The sequence below is a fragment of the Triticum aestivum genome, chromosome 3B (genome assembly GCF_018294505.1).
Source record: "Triticum aestivum cultivar Chinese Spring chromosome 3B, IWGSC CS RefSeq v2.1, whole genome shotgun sequence".
In the NCBI taxonomy this organism is placed as follows: domain Eukaryota; kingdom Viridiplantae; phylum Streptophyta; class Magnoliopsida; order Poales; family Poaceae; genus Triticum; species Triticum aestivum.
This window is the reverse complement of record NC_057801.1, coordinates 319,839,525-319,861,315: the sequence shown is the minus strand read 5'-3', so window position 1 is coordinate 319,861,315 and position 21,791 is coordinate 319,839,525. Positions and strand designations below refer to the sequence as shown.

At 45.7% G+C, this 21,791-nt stretch overlaps 3 protein-coding genes across 4 annotated transcripts; 1 reads left to right on the top strand and 2 right to left on the bottom strand.

Annotated features, from left to right (window-relative positions):
- Positions 1-1,823: 1,823 nt before the first annotated feature.
- LOC123069805 (uncharacterized) lies at positions 1,824-4,047 on the bottom strand. The gene has a single exon (XM_044492744.1). The coding sequence runs from the start codon at positions 4,045-4,047 to the stop codon at positions 3,595-3,597; it is 453 nt and encodes a 150-aa protein (XP_044348679.1). The 3' UTR covers positions 1,824-3,594.
- LOC123069804 (atherin-like) lies at positions 1,824-4,918 on the bottom strand. Its single transcript, XM_044492743.1, has one exon. The coding sequence runs from the start codon at positions 4,916-4,918 to the stop codon at positions 4,322-4,324; it is 597 nt and encodes a 198-aa protein (XP_044348678.1). The 3' UTR covers positions 1,824-4,321.
- A 6-nt stretch (positions 4,919-4,924) lies between these two features.
- LOC123069803 (chaperone protein dnaJ 49) lies at positions 4,925-13,946 on the top strand. Of its 2 annotated transcripts, none has more exons than XM_044492742.1 (3): positions 4,925-5,903; positions 6,004-7,272; positions 13,611-13,946. In XM_044492742.1, exon 2 carries the CDS (start codon positions 6,115-6,117, stop codon positions 7,252-7,254), a length of 1,140 nt encoding a protein of 379 aa, XP_044348677.1. In that variant the 5' UTR covers positions 4,925-5,903; positions 6,004-6,114; the 3' UTR covers positions 7,255-7,272; positions 13,611-13,946. The 2 variants fall into 2 exon arrangements, with proteins under 2 accessions (XP_044348677.1, XP_044348676.1); XM_044492741.1 differs by having other exon boundaries at positions 5,982-7,272.
- Positions 13,947-21,791: the final 7,845 nt, after the last annotated feature.

The window sequence follows — 21,791 nt, the reverse complement described above, 5'->3', positions numbered from 1 at the left end:
CTTGCCGTTGGAGAAGGTCCAGTATATATTCCCATTTGACCGAGTCGAATGCCTTGCGAATATCTAATTTGAAAAGGAGGGATGGGGTCTTGCTCTTGTGCAGGCGTCGTGCAAGATTGCGAACATACATGAAGTTATCATGAATACTTCTCGTTTTGATGAAGGCGCTTTGGGCATTGGAGATGAGGGCCGTCATGTGCGGAGTGAGCCGAGTGGAGAGCACCTTTGCAATAATCTTGGCGATCGCATGGATAAGACTAATAGGCCTATAGTCCGCAATCCCCTCTGCCCCATCCTTTTTTGGCAAGAGCACCACATTCGCAGAGTTGAGCCAGTGGAGGTTCAAAGTGTGGAGGGAGTCGAAACGAGCAATGGCCCTCATGAGGTCGTGCTTGACAGTGCCCCAACACTTTTTGAAGAATAGGCCCGTGAATCCATCCGGACCCGGGGCCTTGTCATTTGGCATGTCGTTGATTGCTTGAAGAACCTCCATTTCGGTCATTGGAGAGTCAAGGCCATGCATGTCAAGGCGTTCCATATTGAGCTCCTCCCAATTGAAATCTTTTGAACTTTTCGCTCCTTTCTTCATAACATGGGAGAAGTGGTCTTGGATTAATTTCTCTTTGGCTTCATGCTCGGTGACCCAACCATGCTCGTTCTTGATTCGATGGATATGATTTTTTCTCCTCCTAGCATTAACCCGGCGGTGGAAGAATTTAGTATTGGCGTCACCTTCTTTGAGGTTGGAGATTCGCGCACATTGTTTCTTGCGCGATCTCTCGATCACGGCCAAAGCAATGACCCTTCTCTTAAGCCTAGCCCGTAGGTCACGCTCCTCGGGCGAGAGAGGCCTATCCTCTTGGGCGATGTCGAGGCGAAGAAGCACCAAAAGAGCGGATTGGAGATGGATTTTAGCCTTGGAGAAAAGGCCCCTACTCCATTTGGAGAGGCGGATCGCCGTCTTTTTGAGCTTGTGGAAGATGATTTGATAGGGATCGGTATGGTCAACCCGTTCGTTCCACGCCATTTGGACCACCTCGTTGAAGCCGGGCATGGATGCCCAAAAGTTTTCAAATTTAAAAGTTCGTGGCCTCCGCGGGCCCTTGTCATCGGCAAGCAAAAGCGGACAATGATCGGAGAGGGATGATGAAAGTGCATGGAGGATATGCGTGTTGAAGGTTGTATCCCACTCGGCATTGCAGAAAAAAGAGTCAAGCTTGCATAGCGTTGGGTTTTCCCTCTCGTTGCTCCAAGTGAACCTTCGATTTTGGAGATGGATTTCTTTGAGCTCGCAACTATGGAGCGTGGCCCGAAAACGGTTGATCCTGCCATGGTGAACATTTCTCTTGTTCTTGTCTCTCGCCCGATAAATTTGATTAAAGTCTCCGGAGGCAAGCCAAGCCACCCTCAAAGGCGGCTTCTGGCTGAGGAGCTCGGCAAAGAACACGTCTTTTCAAGAGGGGTCGGTGGGGCCGTAGACAGATGTGAACTTGAAGACCACGTCGGTCGCTCTTACATGGATCATGGCGGACAAGCAATACGCAGTGTTGGTGACGTTGGATGCTTCAACTAATATATCATCCCATAGAAGTAGGATGCCTCCCCTTGTACCAGTTGCCGGGCGCTGCGCAAAACTACGGAGCCTATGTCCACCCAAGAAGGCAGCCGTGAACTGATCAACATTGTTGAGTTTTGTCTCCTGAAGACACACTACATGGCAAGACGAAGAGGCAATTGTAGCATGGACCGCTGCGCGGCGGTCTGGGCAGTTGAGACCCCTGACATTCCAGCTCAGGAAGTTGATTTGTTGCTCTAACATAATATAACAAGAAGCACCCTGGAGCACAATCTTCTAACATAGGCAAACGAAGCAACAGTCACTTTACCCAGAATTGTACGATACTGGGCACACGTACAAAGCACACATAGACCTAACCAAACACACAAAGTGGCATTCTCACAGGAGACAGTGCACTTCCTAACAGAGTCTAGTCTTCCATCAGCAACAACACTAACATCACACCTGATACATGGCCGCAGGCCAACACACATCAACCACGTAGCATTCAGCTCATCGCTCTTGAGCAGAGACCAGCCCCCTGAAGTTTGAAAAGGTTGTACTATCATTGGGAAACCTGGGAACCCAAAACATGGAGCATCAGCTCAAAAGGACGCCTGCTGGACAGCGGCGCCCTCATCAGTCCTCTCCAGGTTGAGGGCGCCTCCTCCTCCATGCGCAATGAGTGCCTCCTCGACATCTGTTGCATCTCCATCATCAAGCTTGAACAATCCGCGCATAGCAGCAATCACATCAGGTGGCAACTGCTCCTTGAAGCGGTCCACGAAGGCATCGAGTGCAGCTGCAGTGACATCTTCACCATCTTTGACAATACCCAAGCTGCGGCACAGGAGCAGCTCTGCCGCCTTGGCAGCCGGCGCCGCCTTGGCACACCCTGAAGTGCGTGTCTTGTGGATCGAGAATAAGCCACCAGACTTGGAAATGGTGACCCCAGCCAGGGTTTTCCGACGAGCAGCCGGTGCCTTAGGTGGAGTTGAAGTAGGTGATGGCAAGATTGCATCCTGGCGATCCTCGAAGAGCGGTGCGAGGCATTGTAAGCCCACGGCACCTGCAGTAGCAGGCCCACACAGCCGTCGCGGCGATGGCGTGCGTCGTAGAGGCCCGCTGGAGACCAAAGGTGGCGTTGGTGAGGCTTCAAAACCCGGCGGCTTGGCCGGCGAGGTCAGAGGCGCTTGGAGCCTGAGTGGTGAGCAGAGGTGGAGCAGCTCCTGGCTTGGGGCAGCCAGCGAGGTCGGAGAAGGCCGGGCCTCGCCTCTGTTGGAACGTGGCGATGGAGGTAGCACAGTTGTGGGAGACAGAGGAGGCGAAACTGGCGGCGTGAGGCTTTCCTGAGAGCGCCGGCGAGCAGAGCGAGGCGAGGGGTGGCACGCCGGGCTGCGGCCACGCCTAGAAGCCAACGGCGGGGCCTGCACCGGCAGCGACTCAAGGACACGGGCCTCCTCCCCGCTTGCAGAGCCGGAGCCGAGAAGAACCGTTGTCGCCGTGGCCAGCCCAGCCGGCTCGGCCGAGCGGCGACGACCATCACGGCCGCCAGCGTCCCTGCGGCCACCGCGCCCATCAGCGCGTCCCTGGTCGCGTGATGCATCCCTCGGCTGACGGGAGAGACTGCGTCGGAAGCGGTCTCCCCAGCCCTCCCGGTGCCGCGAGTTGTCTCTTCCGCGGCGGTCCCTGTCATCCCGTCCACGCCCTGGGTCGTCGTCTCTGTCGCGCCTGTTGTTGTCAACGGGGCGAGAGATACGCTCGTGTGGATCGCGGGCCTGCCTCTCGCCGTCAACGACACCCTTCTGGAAAGTGTACCCCTTGGATACAATCCTTGGGCCTTGCGTGGGGTCTTCATGGATGGAGAGATGGATGATTACCCGCCGCTCCAGTCCGCGTCGACGAAAGGCCGGCTGACCACCAGCGCGCGCTGGCAGAGTCACCCAGTTTACTCGCGGGACGTTTGCCGGTGACACCGTCCACGCCCACACCCCAAGCACCTCGGTGTCAGTCTTGAGCTTGGACGCAGCTTCAATTTAGTCGATGGAGCATTCGGGGCCGATGGCCTGCGCTACGGCGAACTCATCCCACGCCTGCAGCGGGAGTCCGTCCAAACAGAGCCGGACGTGGTGGACGAGGTCCACGTTCTTCGAGTGCGCCTCGAGGCGCCAAGAGCGCATCTGCAGCCTAGTGTCGCGGAACTTCAGGTCACGGCGCCCGGCCGCGTCCGCACAGTGATGCTGGTGGGAGAACCGCACCAGGTAGGCCTCGGGGAAGTGTCTGACGACGGAGACGTCCTCCGCTAGCATGCCCATCTCCTGGACGATGGCGGCGGCGATGTCTTGCGGACTGGCCCTGATGTCGCGGTCGAGCCATGCAACGACGGCGTTGGAGCCGAGGAGCACAGCCTCCTGATGCATGGCCGGCGTCGCATGAATCACAGTGAAGACCTCAGCCGGCCGCTGCGAGTGGTCGCCAGTCCATGCCATGGGGCGGGGCGGAACTTGGCGAAGGGGCTGGGACGCGAGGGGCGAAGGCGAGGACGAAGGAGTGCGGGCCGGCGCCGCGGGTGCCGTAGGTGCAGGACGGGGGCGGCAGGGTCGCGCACCCGAGTTGCCTGGCCGGAGGTGCGGGGCAGGTTTGTTGGAGCAGCTCCTCGCGCGGTGACCAGGCTGGAAGCAGCGGCGACAAGTAATTTGGTTGCGGCAGCCCGCTTGTCGATGGCGAGGTAAGAGGCAGCGAAAGCACAAGCCTTTAATCCAGTCAGGGACGGGTTGGCGCAGCAGGGAACTCCGGGCGGCGCGGCCGACGGGACGCGACGGTCACCCATCCGCCTGCGCCCTTCGTCTCGAGCCCCGCGGCCACCATGCGCGGTGAATGCGCGTCGTGGGCATGCCCGCCCCCGCCGCGGACCCGATCCGCCCAGCTGCCTGAGATAAAGTGCGTCCCCTGCCCACCAGACGCGGCATTGAAGGCGGACGCGTGGGCAGTAACGGCAGGGCGAGACGCGGCGAGTAGCAGCTCAGGAGGCGTTTCCGGAACGACCGACACCTCCCGCGGATCCCAGGCCGGCCTGCCCGGCGGCGGAGGCGGAGGGGTGGCAAGCGCCCGATCCAGATCTAGGTCCGGCGCCTTGGACGGGGAAGGTGGGAAGGCCCACAGCAGGACAGGCGCAGCAAGGCCATGGGGAGGGCACCGGGGCGAGCAAGGGTGGGTGGCCAGAGGCGCCGGAGTGGCGGCCGCCGGGAAGGGCTGGTGGGCTACTGGGACGGGACGGCGGTCGCCGCGAGAGCGAGACCGGGGGCGAGCCATAAGGCAGTACCCATGTTTTCTTATGCGTCGGCGGGTGAAGACTTTCATGGCTGGAGTCACAACAATCTCCTAAGTGTATGGCTTAGATTAGGAAGAAATAAATCATGTAGTACGTGGCTTTTGAAGTTCAGATGGACAACTTTTGTAAAGTTTATGTTATTTTTGTATCAAATTCTTGCGATGTTCCCACATGTAAATACTTGACGTTTTTACATGGAAACAGCTAAAAAATATTGTGTCCAGCGCGATCACATAATTCAGTTATAAACCTTCAAGCATTACAACTGATTGAAGAATAGATCACATGCATCTTTTGCCAGAATCATTTAACACTGCAATTCAGTTTGTGAGAATTTTTGTTGCACTTTGAAGGCCTAAATTCAGTTTGCACTGCAGTGCATTTTTCCAAATAAGGTTGTACAGTATTCCCAGATTTTACATTTCCATTGGAGTACCATCCTGCAACAATCTCATTTTATTTTCTAAGTGAGACGTGGATGTCCTAGGAAAAGGTCCATAACTAACAGCTAGGGAAAGATGAAATACATGCTGATCTTAGGTTTCAGGTAACAACATCTCAAGATGCCTGGGCAAGATTATCATGTTAGCAGCAGAAGAAAATATTTTTATTTGAACTATACACCAGTCTCGGGGCCTGGTTCAGTGGTACAGGAAGAGGAAGACATGAACTGGGTTTCAGATGTCGTTTCGTTGATTTAGCTAGGCTTCAAGGTCTCTTTTGCAAAACGTACCAGCAGCCAACCTGTTAGATAGATCCTGTCCCTTCCATTACGATCTGAGGGCTCATGTGTAGCTGGTGCATCTGGTGCACGAGTTCTTTCGTTGCACAGGATACGTCCTCGGGCCAATAGAGTCTGCACTCTTTTCCTTCACGCGTCCAAAGGAAACAAAATTTCCAAGAAAAGAGGTTGGGGTCGTCGCGTCGGCGTTGCCCAATCCTCTCCCATCTCCCCCACCTCTCCTACTCCGCTCCGCGCCGTTGCCGATCTGGCCTCCAGTCAACTCCGGCGAGGTAAGAATATTTGTTTCGTCTAGTCTAGGGTTTGTGCGGAATTGTTCTTATGCTTTCTGTCCCAAACTACCTACTCAGATTGGATTTGATTGGATTGAAGTTTACTGGACTGGAGCCGATCCGATCCGATCTGATCGGACTCTGCTGGCATCTAGCGAAGCTTGAGGAGGGGTCGCTCGCTGTCGCGGGCCACAGATCTGCCGCGTCCGCCATGGACGGCAACAAGGACGACGCTGTCAAGGCCCTGCGCATCGGCAAGGACGCCCTCGACGCCGGCGATACCTCCCGCGCCCTCAAGTTTCTGTCTAAGGCCAAGCGGCTGGACCCCTTGCTCCCCATCGATCACCTCCTCAACCCCCTCCTCAATAAGGATGACCCGTCCTCCTCACCGGCCTCGTCATCATCGTCATCTGCCCCACATCCCCCACCGCCTCCGCCGTCGCGAGCTGCATCATCAGCAGCCGGTGCTGACGGCTTGAGGGAAAGGAAGCAGAAGGGCAAGAAGAAGGATGGGGAGGAGGGCGGCGGTGATACTGCTGGGGTGAGGACGTACACGGAGGAGCAGCTGGAGGTGATCCACCAGATCAAGAAGCACACTAGGGATTACTACAAGATCCTGGGCCTCGAAAAGGACTGCACTGTTGAGGACGTGCGCAAGGCCTACCGCAAGCTCTCTCTCAAGGTGCACCCTGACAAGAACAAGGCCCCTGGTGCCGAGGATGCCTTTAAGGCTGTCTCCAAGGCCTTCCAGTGCCTCAGCGATGCAGAGAGCCGCAAGCGCTTCGATCTTGTTGGTTCTGATGAGCCGCCGGCATACAACAGGAGGGCGGCATCCACTGCCCGTTCATACAATGGGTTCTATGAAGATGACATTGACCCGGATGAGATATTCAGGAACTTTTTCTTTGGTGGGATGGCTCCTGCCACCACCAGGCAGTTTGGGACGTTCCATTTCAGGACTGGCGGGATGCATCATGCTCATGGTGTGCAGCAGGGTTCTGGTGGCTCCACTGTCCGTATGCTTGTCCAGCTGTTGCCTGTACTGCTGCTTCTGTTGCTCAACTTTCTGCCATCCTCTGAGCCAGTCTACTCCCTATCCCGCTCCTACCCTTATGAGCACAAATTTCAAACCCAACGTGGAGTAACATACTATGTGAAGCTGCCTAATTTTGAGGATCAGTATCCACACCAGAGCACTGAGCGTACAACACTAGAGCGGCATGTTGAGAGGGATTACTACTCGATAATAACACAGAATTGTAGGGTTGAGCTGCAGCGTCGCCAATGGGGGCTAGCCTACCAGACACCACATTGTGATATGCTTCAGAAATTTGAGGCGACAGCACAGTAATTCCTCCGGTGTCGCAAGGTGTGGATTGACTCTCCCTGCACATTATTTTGCAGTAGCCATATACTACTACATCATTTGCTTTGCAACCTTGTGTGCCTTGTATCTTGATATTTTTACTGTTCTGATGTAATAACCAACACTTTAAGGCCTTCTTTCCTACTTCTATTGAGTCCTTGTTATGGGTGCACACACATGGCAAGTGAGTTTTCTGCTTTTCACCTGAATGTCCATTCAGTCTTCATTGTGAAAGAGATATAGTGGAAGATGTTATTTCATGCTAGTTAATGGACATCTCCGTCCAACACATTAAGTATCTACTGAGTACTTGGCAGTACATAATTACGTAGCTTCACAACTGAGTAACTGTAACTTGCTCTGGCAGCTAGCAGCATGTATGGTGGATCGATAGATAATCGAACAATCATCTATGCATCCTGTTTCATATGGTTTTGATTAGTTGTTCTGATACTATTATTTGGATTTCAATATAAAACTTATAGCCATGCTAAGCCATGTAAGCTGTGCTATTACTATTACTAATTTATGCGTGCCTCTTTTCCTAGTTTTGAAGAGTCACCGAAGTTCCGCAGATTCTAAGATTTGTTAATCATAATCGTACTGGCTAGATCAATTGATCTTACGCCCTATGCTTGATTTTTGTAACCAGTGGCATGCCCATACGAAGCTGTCAGTCATTCTATATTTTCAGTCTAGCCATGTAACAGTGGCATGCCCATATGTTCCTGATATTTGTTAAGCCTCTTGTTCTGGCTGTTTTTATTTTTATTTTTATAACCTCTACATGCAGAATGGTACATTTGAGTGTTTGCATTGAACAGTTGCCTACGTACGTAACCCCAGCACTTGGTATGTGTAGTGTGTCAGTCATTGTAGGATGCACCAGACATGTTGTAGCAATGCATTAAGTGTTGGTGTATGCATGCCTCAATTATATCTCTATCGAGTTTTAACAAGTGATTGAGTTTTATTTTTCTGTTACAAAATTGACATTTATATAACATTGATTGCAGAATAATGAATGGGGTTAGTCTGTAGCAATTATATAGCATTCTTATAAAGACTTGATTTCCATTTGTCCTTCTGCCCTCACCTTTTTTATGTTCCTTACAAAATGATCAACTCTTAGGATACAGCAATTTGAAATATATATTTTGATAACACAGACTCCCTCCGTTCCAAAATATAAGGTGTATTAGTTTTTCAAAAGCAGGGCTGGTTGCCATAGATAGATTGGGTCATTTGTTACTTGAGCAATAACCGATGCTACCACAGAAATACCGGAAGAAACTACAGCTATACGTGGCGACTCCACACGCAGCTTTGTTTAACAAGCATCACCCTTCCTTTCTTTTCAAACTAGTTGGATGCCCGTGCTCGCCACGGAACAAATAACATACATAGAGAATGTGAATGCATAAAGAGATCTTATCTACCAATGAGTTTGAACGCTGGCTGCTTCGCCTCTAATGGCAAGTTCCGCACATGAAGGCAATGGGAACCACATATCTACATTCTGGAGTGCAATTTTAGTTCATCCTATGTTATTGTGACCTCTTGACAATAAAGACCATCTCTTAGAAATTGCTTACTGATTCACCATAGCATCATTTTAAAATTTAAGAACTGGTATTTCCATAGCGCACTGGTTAATGAACAATGGCAAGTCCACATTTGTAGGCAGCTAAAGTTCAATGAGAAAACTTATACATCACCAAAAATAAAAGAAGAGGGACTAACTGTTACAAACTCAGTAGAGTAGAGAAAGAACCAAAGAAAGATCTGAATATGTCACCAGGATAGTTCGGTTGTACAAAACAGTAGCTACATTTGTATCAAGTCAATATAATGTACTCCCTCTGTTCATTTTTATAAGGCTTTGTAGATGTTTCAGACAATGTGCAAAACAGCACAATTTCACTTGTCTGAAACGACTTATAAAAGTGAACGGAGGGAGTAGTAAACATATAAATGTCATGACTTTGGTACTGAACTGTTCTACCAAATATTGTTCCTTAGTCAAGTACTCCAAATTGTAGATTATTTAGAGCCTTATTTACTCCTCTAAAATACGCATGACAAACCTGTAGCATGACAGTTTTAGCTGCAGCACCTGTGTACAGCCCGTCCAGTAGCATCCATTTTCACTCATCCAAGTGCTCATCAATATGCTCATGAAAATTATGATTTACTCACTTTGTGTGCTTACCATTTTGCTTCTTTATCATCAAAGTGCTGGTTAAACATCTCAAGATATGATTGGAATGTCTATTTTGATGTAATAGACTACCTTAAAACTCATGATCTAGAAGTATTTGAAAAATAACCTTCTGCACACTATAGCTTATGTAAAAAACTCGTATGTTAATTAAGAACCATTTGAAAAAAAAACTATCATATCCTTGCAAACAGAACTCTCCTTGTATTTTTTTTCTCATGTTGTTATAACCAGGCACTACAACAACCATATTCCATCAATTTATTGCATTAGGTACTCCTCGTGGCATTTTTTGTGCTCTTTCATCAAACACTATAACAAAACTGGGAAGAAAGAAAATCACCTACAATCCTTATACCCTCTGATGGTTCTAATATATGTTTGACATGAAACCCTCTGTCAGAACGACAATTGAACCTACAGTGTTATTGTGTAAACATCAGCCTCTGAAAACGTTGAGGCATGTACAAAATGATTTTTTCTCAAGAATTTTATATGTCCCTCATGAACAACCTGGAGAAGCATGTATCACACCCTGTAGTGGGGGCATGAAACACACTCTCGCTACCCTCAACACTTGATGATGCCTTGTTACTACTAAACGTACACTGTTCTCTCCCTCAAAATTTGTCATAACGTCCGTTGTAACATCATTATATCAAGGAAAGTGTTGTGCGTGCACATACTGTCCTTGGCGTTGAACTTTCTTCCCTATAGCAACATACAGCAAGGGCCTCTCAAACAATTCTTAAAGGAACCGAGAAAACGACATTTGATGGGCAGATTCATACTGATTTGTTTGAGGCATAATTTACCAGTTAGCAAATATAGTTACATACACCTAGGTGATTTTTGATATAATGTGCAAAAAATAAAACCATGTCATGTCACCTGCAGAACTTCTAACAAAATCACATGAAAATAGCATCTACCAACTGAATGGCTGGTGGTATAGACGTATACATACTCTGGCATTTTGTCGAGCACTTGCTTGTGTGCAGTGGCCAGCAGCTGTGAAGCAAAGCAATTTGTACCTGGATCAGCCAGAATCTTGGGAGTCCGCTACCGTGGATTCGATTGACTTCCACTATGTGTCGTCCTAGTAGAAGCAGCCATGGCCAAAGAAGGTGGGCTCGCAGTGGGCTTGAGTTTGAGGTGGCGCATGGTGGAATATGAGGAGCAAACTCCCCTTCTGCCTGCTGTCCCTATCAGCTGCATGGTGCTCACCCTCCATAGCCTGGGCGTGGCTGCGCTCAACTCCTGCTCCTTTTGCAGTGCTGATAGGAGACAGTGGAGGGGTGGATGAGACGGCGAGGAGGAGGGGATCTGGTGGTGATGATGGGTGGTTGGACTGCTGAGGCAGAGGAGGCAGAAGAAGCGTTGAGGAACGGATGGAGTCAGTGACGCACTTCTGGAGGTCGGTGTCGGAGGAGACGAGGAAGGGGGTGGAGGAGATGGTGAGGAAGAGGGGGTCGTGGTGGTGGTGGTGGGGCGGTGGAATGCCGTGGCGGAGCAGGAGGCATCTGAGGCGTTAGAGGCGGACGGCGCATGCTACAATGCTTAAGGGGGAAGTGGGGAGGGACGCTAGAGCCGAAGGGGTTTTGTGCAAAAGTACGAAGCGTAGTGGCGGGTGTCTTTTTGCAGAAGTGCCACAACTGTGCTTTTATCCTTTAGAGATTCAGATCGGACGGACCCAATTGCTAGATGGCAGACACACCGTCATCACCAACTGTGTCTTCTATAGGAGTAGAGATGCTTCCTCAGTCAATCAGCAGCTTATTCGATTCCTATTCTTATTAAACATCTGATATAGATGGTGGGAAAAACATGTGCATGTTTGACCAAGTTTTAGAAAAAGTTATCAATATCTACAGTACCAAATTTGTATCACTATTCACTAGATCCATCATGAAAATATTTTTCTATTTTATTTATTTCGTATTGTAGATATCGATATTTTATTCTATAATCTTGGTAAAATATACACAAGTTTGACTTGCACGGAAATCGATACACCTTATATTCTGGAACGGAGGGAGTATGTGGGTGAAGTGTGATTTCGTTTTGTGCTTGGTTATTGTTAACTTGCTAGCTTGAAGAACAATTTCCTAAGCATGTGTAATTTGTGCACAATCTTGGACCAATCATATGTTCTGTTCCCGTGTAATGTTCTGTAAGCCTGGCTTAGGTACTTCCGAACAGTGCTTAGGCTCTAACTAGTTCCTCTTGCCTCTCAACATTGAGCTCTCTTTCTAGCTTCTCTCCTAGTCTGCTGCTCCTCTATTGCTTCTACTACCCCTCTGCTGCCTCTCCTTCTCTGTTGTTTCTCCTCTGCCGCCTTTGCTGCTGCCAGAAGATGTTGATTTCTCAGCGAACTTCCTTGCTGGCTGCCTAGGTCATCGGCCGGACCTAAGCACTGTGGCTTGTCCGCTCCCCAGCACCTAATGCTAGTCTAGGCGAGCGCCCCTTGGAATCTTGATTGTATGAGATAACTTGATTTACTCAACACAATGTTAAGAAAGGTCTTAGGTGCTCGGTGGGCGTTTTTCTAGTGTCTAGGGTCTCCTTTGGTTTAGAGGAATCTTGTAGGAATTTCACAGGATAGGATTTCTATAGGAAAAATTCCTTTAGAGCCCTTTGGTTTGCATAATATATTTTCCTATTATGCACTGGTTATTATGCACACTATTTGTTCCTATAGGAAATACCTTGGCATAAGGTATTTAACTTAGCCAAGCTACCAAGGGAAGCTCCAGGCCAGGCAATTTTGCACCAGGGCAGCAACCAATTTCACAGGAAAGGAAGCTCTAGTGTCAGGTAGCTTGGCTAAGTTAAATACCTTATGCCCTATTTGTGTGCATAATAAACAAGCAATGCTGATATAAAAATGGTGAACATAGCTCGGTTCATGAACTAAATGAAATTAATGTGCAGATGAGCATTTGTTCCAAGCACTACACTCCAAAAAAGTTCGATTCACTTACCTTTTTGTAGCTAATCACTGGTTTCCATATACTATGTTATTTCTAGTTCACAGCTATTTGTATATTTTGTTTTTCTATATGTTGACAAATATATCAAGTAATGTTTGATCATGAACTTTAGTTACTGTGAACATAATTTAGTTAGAAATCCATGGGTGATATATCATCAACACCAGTACATGAGAAATGCAATTTTTAGTTTTTGCTCCCTTAGGTTTTCCCACTTTCTTGTCTGTGGGAAGTAGAAAACCAAATGCGCTAAACTCAGTTGGATTCATATGTTTCATTGTCTGTTATCGAGCCGGCTGGTTATAGCCATGGGGTCACACATCAATTGTTACCTTCTGACATGGATGATGTGTCCCATTACCTCATACTGTCTACTAGTATTTTTTTACCAGGATTGCTCACTAATTTGTTGCTGTACATTTACTCTCACTTGCTCATTTGGATTAGTAAGTTTGCACGTGCATTGCATGTTGTGTTAATGGGAGGTGGCCTCATGCTAATTGGATTAGTAAGTCTGCACAGGCATTGCATGTTGTGTGGTCTGGTTACTTCTTACTCAGCTGGATTAGTAAAGGAAAAAAATCTAAAGTATAAACCGCATGTTATTCGGGAATGATTGGGTGTATTTGATCAAAGACTTCATGAGCTGTTCATAGCAGAAAAATCAGAGGCAACCCAGTTTTCGAAGGCTTGTTCCTGAATATTTAATGGATAGTTAGGTGAGGGTTACTGTTATAAGTTACTCCCTCCGTCTGAAAAAACTTGTCCCAAGCTTGTTTCTCAAATGGATGTATCTAGCACTAACTTGGTGCTAGATACATCCATTTGAGGGACAAGCTTTTTCGGATGGAGGGAGTACATAGTATTCCCTCCGTAAAGAAATATAAGAGCGTTTATAGATCACTAAAGTACTACTCCCTCCGTCCAGAAATACTTGTCGGAGGGATGGATGTATCAAGACGTATTTTAGTTCTAGATACATTCATTTTTATGCATTTCTTCGACAAGTATTTCTGGGCGGAGGGAGTATGTGCTAGGGGCAGTATGCTTGTTTTAAAAATTACTTGGAAACATTTGTCTCTTTTATATTTTGTTATGTGACAGTTTGCTGATACTCCGTTTTATAGGGGTTGCGGCGAAACAGGAACTTTGGTCATGGTGTAAAGGCTTTCCAATACTTGCTCCGTTGATTGTCTGTTTCAAATTGGAGGCCAGCAAGTTAGTTTGGACTAGTAGTAAATTTTGTGGAATAAGTGCATTCGATGACTACACACACCGCCTTGATGTATCTTAACAGTGTTAAGGCGTATGCAGCCGTAACTACTTGAAAGGATATGTAATTTGTTACGTTTCTTAGGGGCTGATCAGAATGCAGACATGTGTATGTATACGAATCATCTATATTTCCTCTGATGTTATTGAAGAGTATACCTGACGTAGCAGACTGTTACTGCTTTTTTCAAGAGTTAGCAAACTGTGTACCATAGCTTTATATGGAAAGAAAAAAGAGAATGTACTCCCTCCGTCCGAAAATATTTGTCATCAAAATGAATAAAAGAGATATATCTAGAACTAAAATACATCTAGATACATCCTCTTTTATCTAGTTTGAAGACAAGTATTTCCGGACGGAGTATGTTATAATCACGACGGATGTGAAGATAAAAACCCGACCCATACTGAATTTTCGCACTCCACGCACAACACATGCAAGGCCACTACTCACTTCTCTCTAAAAAAAGGCTACTACTCACAAATTGAATTGACTCCCTTCCCTCCAGCTAGCCCACATCTTAAAGCTCTTGCATAGTGAGATTGACGAGCTCAACCTCATTCACCTGATGTTGCACATGGTTTAAAACCCTTGCGTTTGTCTTTGGGAAAAATGAAGTCTTTACAGAGCTACGCGTTTTGGTGATGGAATGAGGTAAGGCGCTTTAGAGACTTGACACACAAGTCTCTAAAACGTCTTATATTTATGAACAGGGAGTACACAGTTTATCTTTGTATCGTGTTGTCATCAGTCTCACAAATTACCTCAAAGGCCGATCCCGTTTAGGCGGTTTTGACGATGGGTGCCGTGAAAAAGGCTTGCTTCAAGTGTTTGAAGGTGAAATACGCTCGTCGTCGAAGTTGGAAGAAACACTTTTCTATAATAGTTGAAAATACTAGAAAAATTCTTAATAAAACACCTATAAAACCTGCATGTCCTAGAAAACTCCGTGTCCCCTTTATGTCTTGTGGGTACAGTAGCTTTTCTATGGCATCAATCTTAGCTCGGTCAACTTCGATGTCCTTTTCGGATATCTTGTGACCTAACACAATTCCTTCGTTCACCATGAAATGACATTTCGCAATGTTAGGACTAAATTCTTCACACCTCTGCAAAACTTTGTAAAGATTGTGAAGGCAATCATCAAAAGAAATTCCATAGATAGAAAAATCGTCCATAAATACTTCTAAGATTTCTTCAACATAATCAACAAATATAGCAGTCATGCATAGTTGAAAAGTAGCGGATGTATTACATAGTCCAAACGGCATACGCCGATAAGCGTACACATCGAAAGGGCAACCAAATGTCATTTTCTCTTTATCATCACAATGAACCACAATTTTTGAAAAAACCAGAGTATCCATCTAGGTAATAAAAATGAGTGTGAGGGGCTAACCTTTCAATCATTTGGTTGATGAAGGGCAGTGGGTGATCCTTCAGTGTCTCTTTATTTAATCATTTGAAATCAATACACATTTTACACCAACTGTTGTTCTAGTGGGAATTAGTTTATTATTTTTATTAGGCACAACCATAAATCCTCCCTTCCTGGGTACACAATGAATCAGACTTATCCACTTACTTTCAAACACAAGGTATATCATTTCGACATTTAATAATCGAATTACCCCTTGTCTCACCATTTACTTCAATTCTGAATTTAGCTTTATCTAGTATTCTCATGCGGGTGCAACACCCTCTTCCATGTATATCTGGTGCGTGCATATGGAGGGTCTAATTTCTTTAAAGTCGTCCATAGAATACCCGAACGCCTTGTGATGATTTTTCAAGGTTTTCATAAGTTTGTCCTTCTTTTCCTCTGAAAGGTTAGCACTTATAATAATAGGATATCTATTTGTTTCATCTAAAAACTCACACATTAATTCTTCTGGTGATGGTTTTAGCTCCGGAAGTGGGAGTCCTTCATCTCCTTTCTTTTCGGGCACCTCATAGGTGTAGGAACAGAAGTATGTCTAGAGAGTGTGTGTGTGTGTGTGGGGGGGGGGGGGGGGGTTGAATAGACTACCAGCAAAAAATGAAGGACTCCTTTTCCACTTTTAGTTCTTGGCAGTTTTAGCTTAATAGCAAATCAAGGAACACCTTACACATGCAAGTCCAGTGCATAGCCAACGGAAAGTAAAAACATTGCAAAGTGATAATAATGTAGAGAGTAGAGTTTAGAGATACGCAATGGTGACACAGAAGATTTTGTCTCGCGGTTCCCATAGGTGGTGTTATCGTACATCCATGTTCATGGAGGCTTCAATCTCAAGGATTACGGTTGCGTCATCCCACAGAGGAATCGAGTCCATGGATGGCTCACACGCACGAATGGTTCACGAAGAAGTAACATTGCCTATCCCACCATGGCTTACGCCCATGAAGGGCTGGCCTCACTCGGGTAGATCTTCACGAAGTTGGCGATCTCCAAGACCTCACAAACTTCTTGCTTTCTCCACAAGATTGGGAGACTCCCAAACACACCTAGCCAGCCTAGGAGGCACCACCCTCTAAAACATAATAGATGGTGTTGTTGATAATGAAACTCCATGCTCTTGTGCTTCAAAAGATAATCTCCTCAACACTCAAACATTCTCTCACATATTCTGACTTTTGGTAGGAGAGATTTGGGTGGAAAGCAATGAGGTGACTAGAAATCGAAGGATCAATGGTTGGAGAGGAATCCCTTTGAAATTAGCACGAGGAGTGGGGGCTTTCTATCAGTGGATATGAGTGGTGTTTGCTTCGAGAGACATTGGTGGAGTGGGTGATGTATATATAGGCAGGACCATAAATCTGTCTGTTACACACCTTTTAGCACATATCCGGATGAAATCACTTGCTCCGACCATTCTGCACAAAAGGTATGAGCTATGGATCCTTCGGTCACTCCGAAAGAAACTGATCAGTGGCTCCGAGTGGTGCTGACCTAAGCACTTTTCACAATTCGGTGTCACCGCCTGAAACCGTTAGGGACTTACAAACGAATTAGAGATGATAACATAAGGTTGGCAAGTTCTCCTCAGTGAGACCGAACAATTGGGATTTAGGACAACGACTATATATGATGGCTCGGTGACTGTGTATGGAATGTTTGAGTGAGTCTGAGAGCATATTTCGGTTTTGGTATAGTGGGAACTTGTGAAGTAGTATGAGGCTTTTGGAGTTTGATCAGCAAAGAACTCATCTTCTCGACCTCATCCCCTTTTGATAGTATTGGCATACCTATGGACTTAATGTGACATTTCATCACTTAAATATAAATGAAGAGTCTTGAGGCTTGATCTGACACTTGTCCTTAGCATTTTGAGGGGTCCATTTTCATATCCCTTTTGTTCCTAAATTTAACTTTCCTAAAATATTATTTTGAGTAGGCATTAGTTCAGTGAGATATATGTTGTTATGAATTACCAAAATGACCCTGGGACTAGATGCACTTTCAATAGGTTTCGTTCATTTGGGGGTCAAAAGTAGGTGCCTCATCAAGATGTTGATCAATTACATTTCTCTAGAATCTTCATGGCTTTGTCCATACTTTGTGAGGCTTCATACTAATTCATCTTATGGTGTTCCAAAGTAGATATCAGCAAGTTGGGTTATAGTTTTACCCTCACTGTTGTTATGCTCACTTGGTTGTAGACGATTCTTGAATCTACAGAAGTGAAACTCCCTTTATTCCTCTTCATATTGAAGAGAAATCACTTATCTTTTACATTATATCTTAGGCCCTTGCAGTGTTCAGGAAAGGTCTGCCAAAAATATTTGGACAAAATTCGTCCTTAGGAATTTCCATAACAACAAAACCTATGGGGTAAGTGAAAGTTCCAAAAAAATATGAGCATCGCAAAGAATACCATAAGGTTTTCTAAATGTACCATCTACTAATCTGATGTCCATATCTATGGTCTGGAGTTCACTAAAATATATTTCATAACATATCTTAGCATAAAGATTAATGCATGACATTAATAGAGGAACCAATATTGCAAAACCCATAACAAGAAGTGTGATGACCCACAAGTATAGGGGATCAATCGTAGTACTTTCGATAAGCAAGAGTGTCGAACCCAACGAGGAGCAGAAGGAATTGATAGGCGATTTTCAGCAAGGTATTCTTTGCAAGTGTTGTACTATTGCTTTTTACTGAATGTTGTAAGATCGTTTGATAGCAAGATAATTGGTAACAAGTAACAAAATTAGTGTGGTGCAGGAAGGTGGCCTAATCCTTGATGTTGCTAAGGACAAGCTGGTGGAACTTCTTATAGTGTTTAAAATGCTCTTGAGGCCACACGGGAATATCATCGAGTTACTTTCACCACAATTCATCAACTTACGTTCATTGCCTTGATAAGTTGTTATGTGGGTGGACTGGAGCTAAGGTATTGTTCTTACTTGAGCAAACACCTACTTATGATTATACCCCTATGCAAGCATCCACAAATACAAGAGAAGTAATTAAGATAAATCTAACCATAGCATTAAACATGTGGACCCAAAACAAACCCTCACGGAACAATTCATAAATTGGGGTGTAGGTTTCAGTCACTCCCACAACCCATAATTTACAAACTAATTCACAATGCCTCCCCGTAGGCCCAAAGATGATGAAGTTTCATGTAGTCGACGTTTGCATAACACTACTAGAGGAAGAACAACACAACGTATCATCAAAACATTGAACAGTGATCAACTTCACATGATTACTAGTAACAAGACTTCTGCGATGTCCTAAAGAACAAATAGAAATACTCACAACTCATACTATTTGACATGTTCAGTAGGTATAAATATGCAATCAACAGTCTGAACATAATGACCTTACACCAAGTAAACCAACTAGCATCAACTAAGAGATGCAACCAACACTACTAGCACCCCCAGGTAGCAAGATGAGGTTTGATACAAAGATTGATCACAAGAGATGAACTATGGTTTGGAGATGAGATGGTGCTGGCGAAGATGTTGATGAAGATGAAGTCTCCCAGATGAGAAGAGTGTTGGTGATGACGATGGCTTCGATTTCCCCTGCCCAAAGGGAAGCTTCCCCGGCAGAATCGCTCCGCCGGAGAGCAAAAGTGCTCCCCCTCGGTTTCTGCCTCGAGACAGTGCCGACTGGTCCCAAAAGTCTTCTCTTATATTTTTTGGGTAAATGGATTCATACAGGAGAAGGGAATCAACATTGGACCTCTATGGGCCCCACAAGCCTGGGTGACGCTGTAGCGCCCAAGATGCCATTATATCCCAATCATGATTGGGGCACAACTACATTTCGAGCGCATAGCAAGGTGGATATCATTACAACATACCATGTACTGAATAGATGAGAATACTAGATAAAGGCTTACACTCGCCATAAGCTACAACATGAATACATCAATATATCAATACATAGCAATCATCATACAGAAGAGCGGGATCCGACTACGGATGAAATCAAACGAAAAAGAAGAACGACATCCACCCAGCTAATTCCATGCTCCCAACCTGGAACCTATCACTTGATCGAAGAAGAAGAAGAAGTAGAAGAACTCCAAACAGGCAAGCATCACTCTCTCATCAAATCATCGCATACCTGTACCTGCAACTGTTGTTGTAGTAATCTGTGAGCCACGAGGACTCAGCAATCCCATTACCATGGGTATCAAGACTAGCGAAGCTTAATGGGTATGGATTGGATAAGTGGTGAGGTTGCAGCAGCACTAAGCATTTGTATGGTGGCTAACTTACGAGTACAAGAATAAGATGAGAAACTACGCAAAATGGTCACAAACTAGTAATGATCAAGAAGTGATCCTGAACTACTTACATTCAATCATAACCCCACCATGTTCTCTTCATGAACTTCGTCGAAAAGAGACGATCACGATTACACACACGGTTGGTGTATTTTAAATGAGTTTAGTGTTAAGTTCTCTACAACCAGATATTAAAAATTCCCATCTGTCACATAACCACGGGCATGACTTTCGAAAGATCAAACCCTGCAGGGGTGTCCCAACTTGGTCCATCACAAACTCTCACGATCAGCGGAGGAAAATCCTCCATCCCGGAACAACCCGATCAAGCTCGGAATCCCGATTCACAAGACATTTTGACAATGGTAAAACAATTCCAACAAGACCTCCCGACGTGCCGACACCCTAATAGTTGCTGAGCGTATCTCGTCTCAAGCCACGATCGGATGGGACATCCTACGAGTAAAACAATCCTCGAGTTTCCCATGGTGTCCGCACAGTCTACCAGATTTGGACCAACACTCATAAGGAGCACTGGCCCGAGTTGTTGATTAATTATCCTCGGGTGCTAGCCGACCCCTATGCAAGTTTTAGTTGTTATTAGGCAAATGGTAAAATCAATGTTGGGCCTTGCTAGAAGAGTTTTATTCAAAGCAAACTGTCGAGGGGGCCCCATAAACCCCGACCGTGTTAGGAACGCAAAATCAAGGAACATAACACCGGTATGACGGAAACTAGGGCGGCAAGAGTGGAACAAAACACCAAGCAAAAGTCTAAGCATTCCACCCTCTACCAAGTATGTGGATGCATTAATTAAATAAGAGATATTGTGATATCCCATGATATCCATGTCCCAACATGGAACAACCTGCAACTGCACGTGCAACTAGCAACGCTATAAGAGGGGCTGAGCAAAGCGGTAACATAGCCAAATAACGGTTTGATAGGAAGGTGGAAATGTTAGAGGCTTATCATGGCAACTTAGGAGGCTTGATAAACAACTGGTAGGTAGCAACATAGCGATAGCATCGAGACAACTAGCATAGCAAAGATAGTAGTGGTATCCAGGGTAATGATCATCTTGCCTGAAATCCCGCTAGGAAGAAGATCGAATCCATGAAGTAGACGAACCAACACAGTCGAACGGATCCTCTCAATCGCAACGTTACCAAAACTATCGAGGCGAAGCACACCCAGAAAGAAGCAAACAACATGGTAAACAACCACCACATATACATGGAATGATGCACAACCAAGTATGATGCATGTCCGGTTTAACGATTCATGGTGGCAAAGTGCAACAAAGAACACTACAAATTAAGTGGATCTCAATATGCAACGAGTTGCATATTGAGGAAACACCACATTCAATTATTTAGTTCACTCCGTTCATGTACAAGATAAGATTACATGTTGATTTGAAGGAAATATGCCCTAGAGGCAATAATAAAGTTGTTATTTTATATTTCCTTATATCATGATAAATGCTTATTATTCATGCTAGAATTGTATTAACCGGAAACTTGATACATGTGTGAATACATAGACAATACAACGTGTCCCTAGTATGCCTCTACTAGACTAGCTCGTTGATCAAAGATGGTTAAGTTTCCTAGCCATGGACATGAGTTGTCATTTGATAACGGGATCACATCATTAGTGGAATGATGTAATGGACAAGACCCGTGCGTTAGCTTAGCATAATGATCGTTCAGTTTTATTGCTACTGCTTTCTTCGTGTCAAATATATATTCCTCTGACTATGAGATTATGCAACCCCTGGACACCGGAGGAATGCCTTGTGTGCTATCAAACATCACAACATAACTGGGTGATTATAAAGATGCTCTACAGGTATCTCCGAAGGTGTTTGTTGGGTTGGCATAGATCGAGATTAGGATTTGTCACTCTGAGTATCAGAGAGGTATCTCTGGGCCCTCTCGGTAATGCACAACATATGAAGCCTTGCAAGAAATGTGATCAATGAGTTAGTTATGGGAGGATGCACTATGGAATGAGTAAAGAGACTTGCCGGTAACGAGGTTGAACTAGGTATGAAGATATCGATGATCGAATCTCGGGCAAGTAACATACCGATGACAAAGGGAATAACTATGTTGACATTGCGGTTCGACCGATAAAGATCTTCGTAGAATATGTGGGAACCAATATGAGCATCTAGGTTCCGCTATTGGTTATTGGCCGGAGAGGTGTCTCGATCATGTCTACATAGTTCTCGAACCCGTAGGGTCCGCACGCTTAGCGTTCGATGACAATAGGTATTGTATGAGTTATGT

Bases quoted from the DNA above. Each gene is read 5' to 3' on its own strand.
- LOC123069803 (XM_044492742.1), top strand. From the start codon at position 6,115: ATGGACGGCAACAAGGACGACGCTGTCAAGGCCCTGCGCATCGGCAAG.
- LOC123069805 (XM_044492744.1), bottom strand. From the start codon at position 4,047: ATGGCATGGACTGGCGACCACTCGCAGCGGCCGGCTGAGGTCTTCACT.
- LOC123069804 (XM_044492743.1), bottom strand. From the start codon at position 4,918: ATGAAAGTCTTCACCCGCCGACGCATAAGAAAACATGGGTACTGCCTT.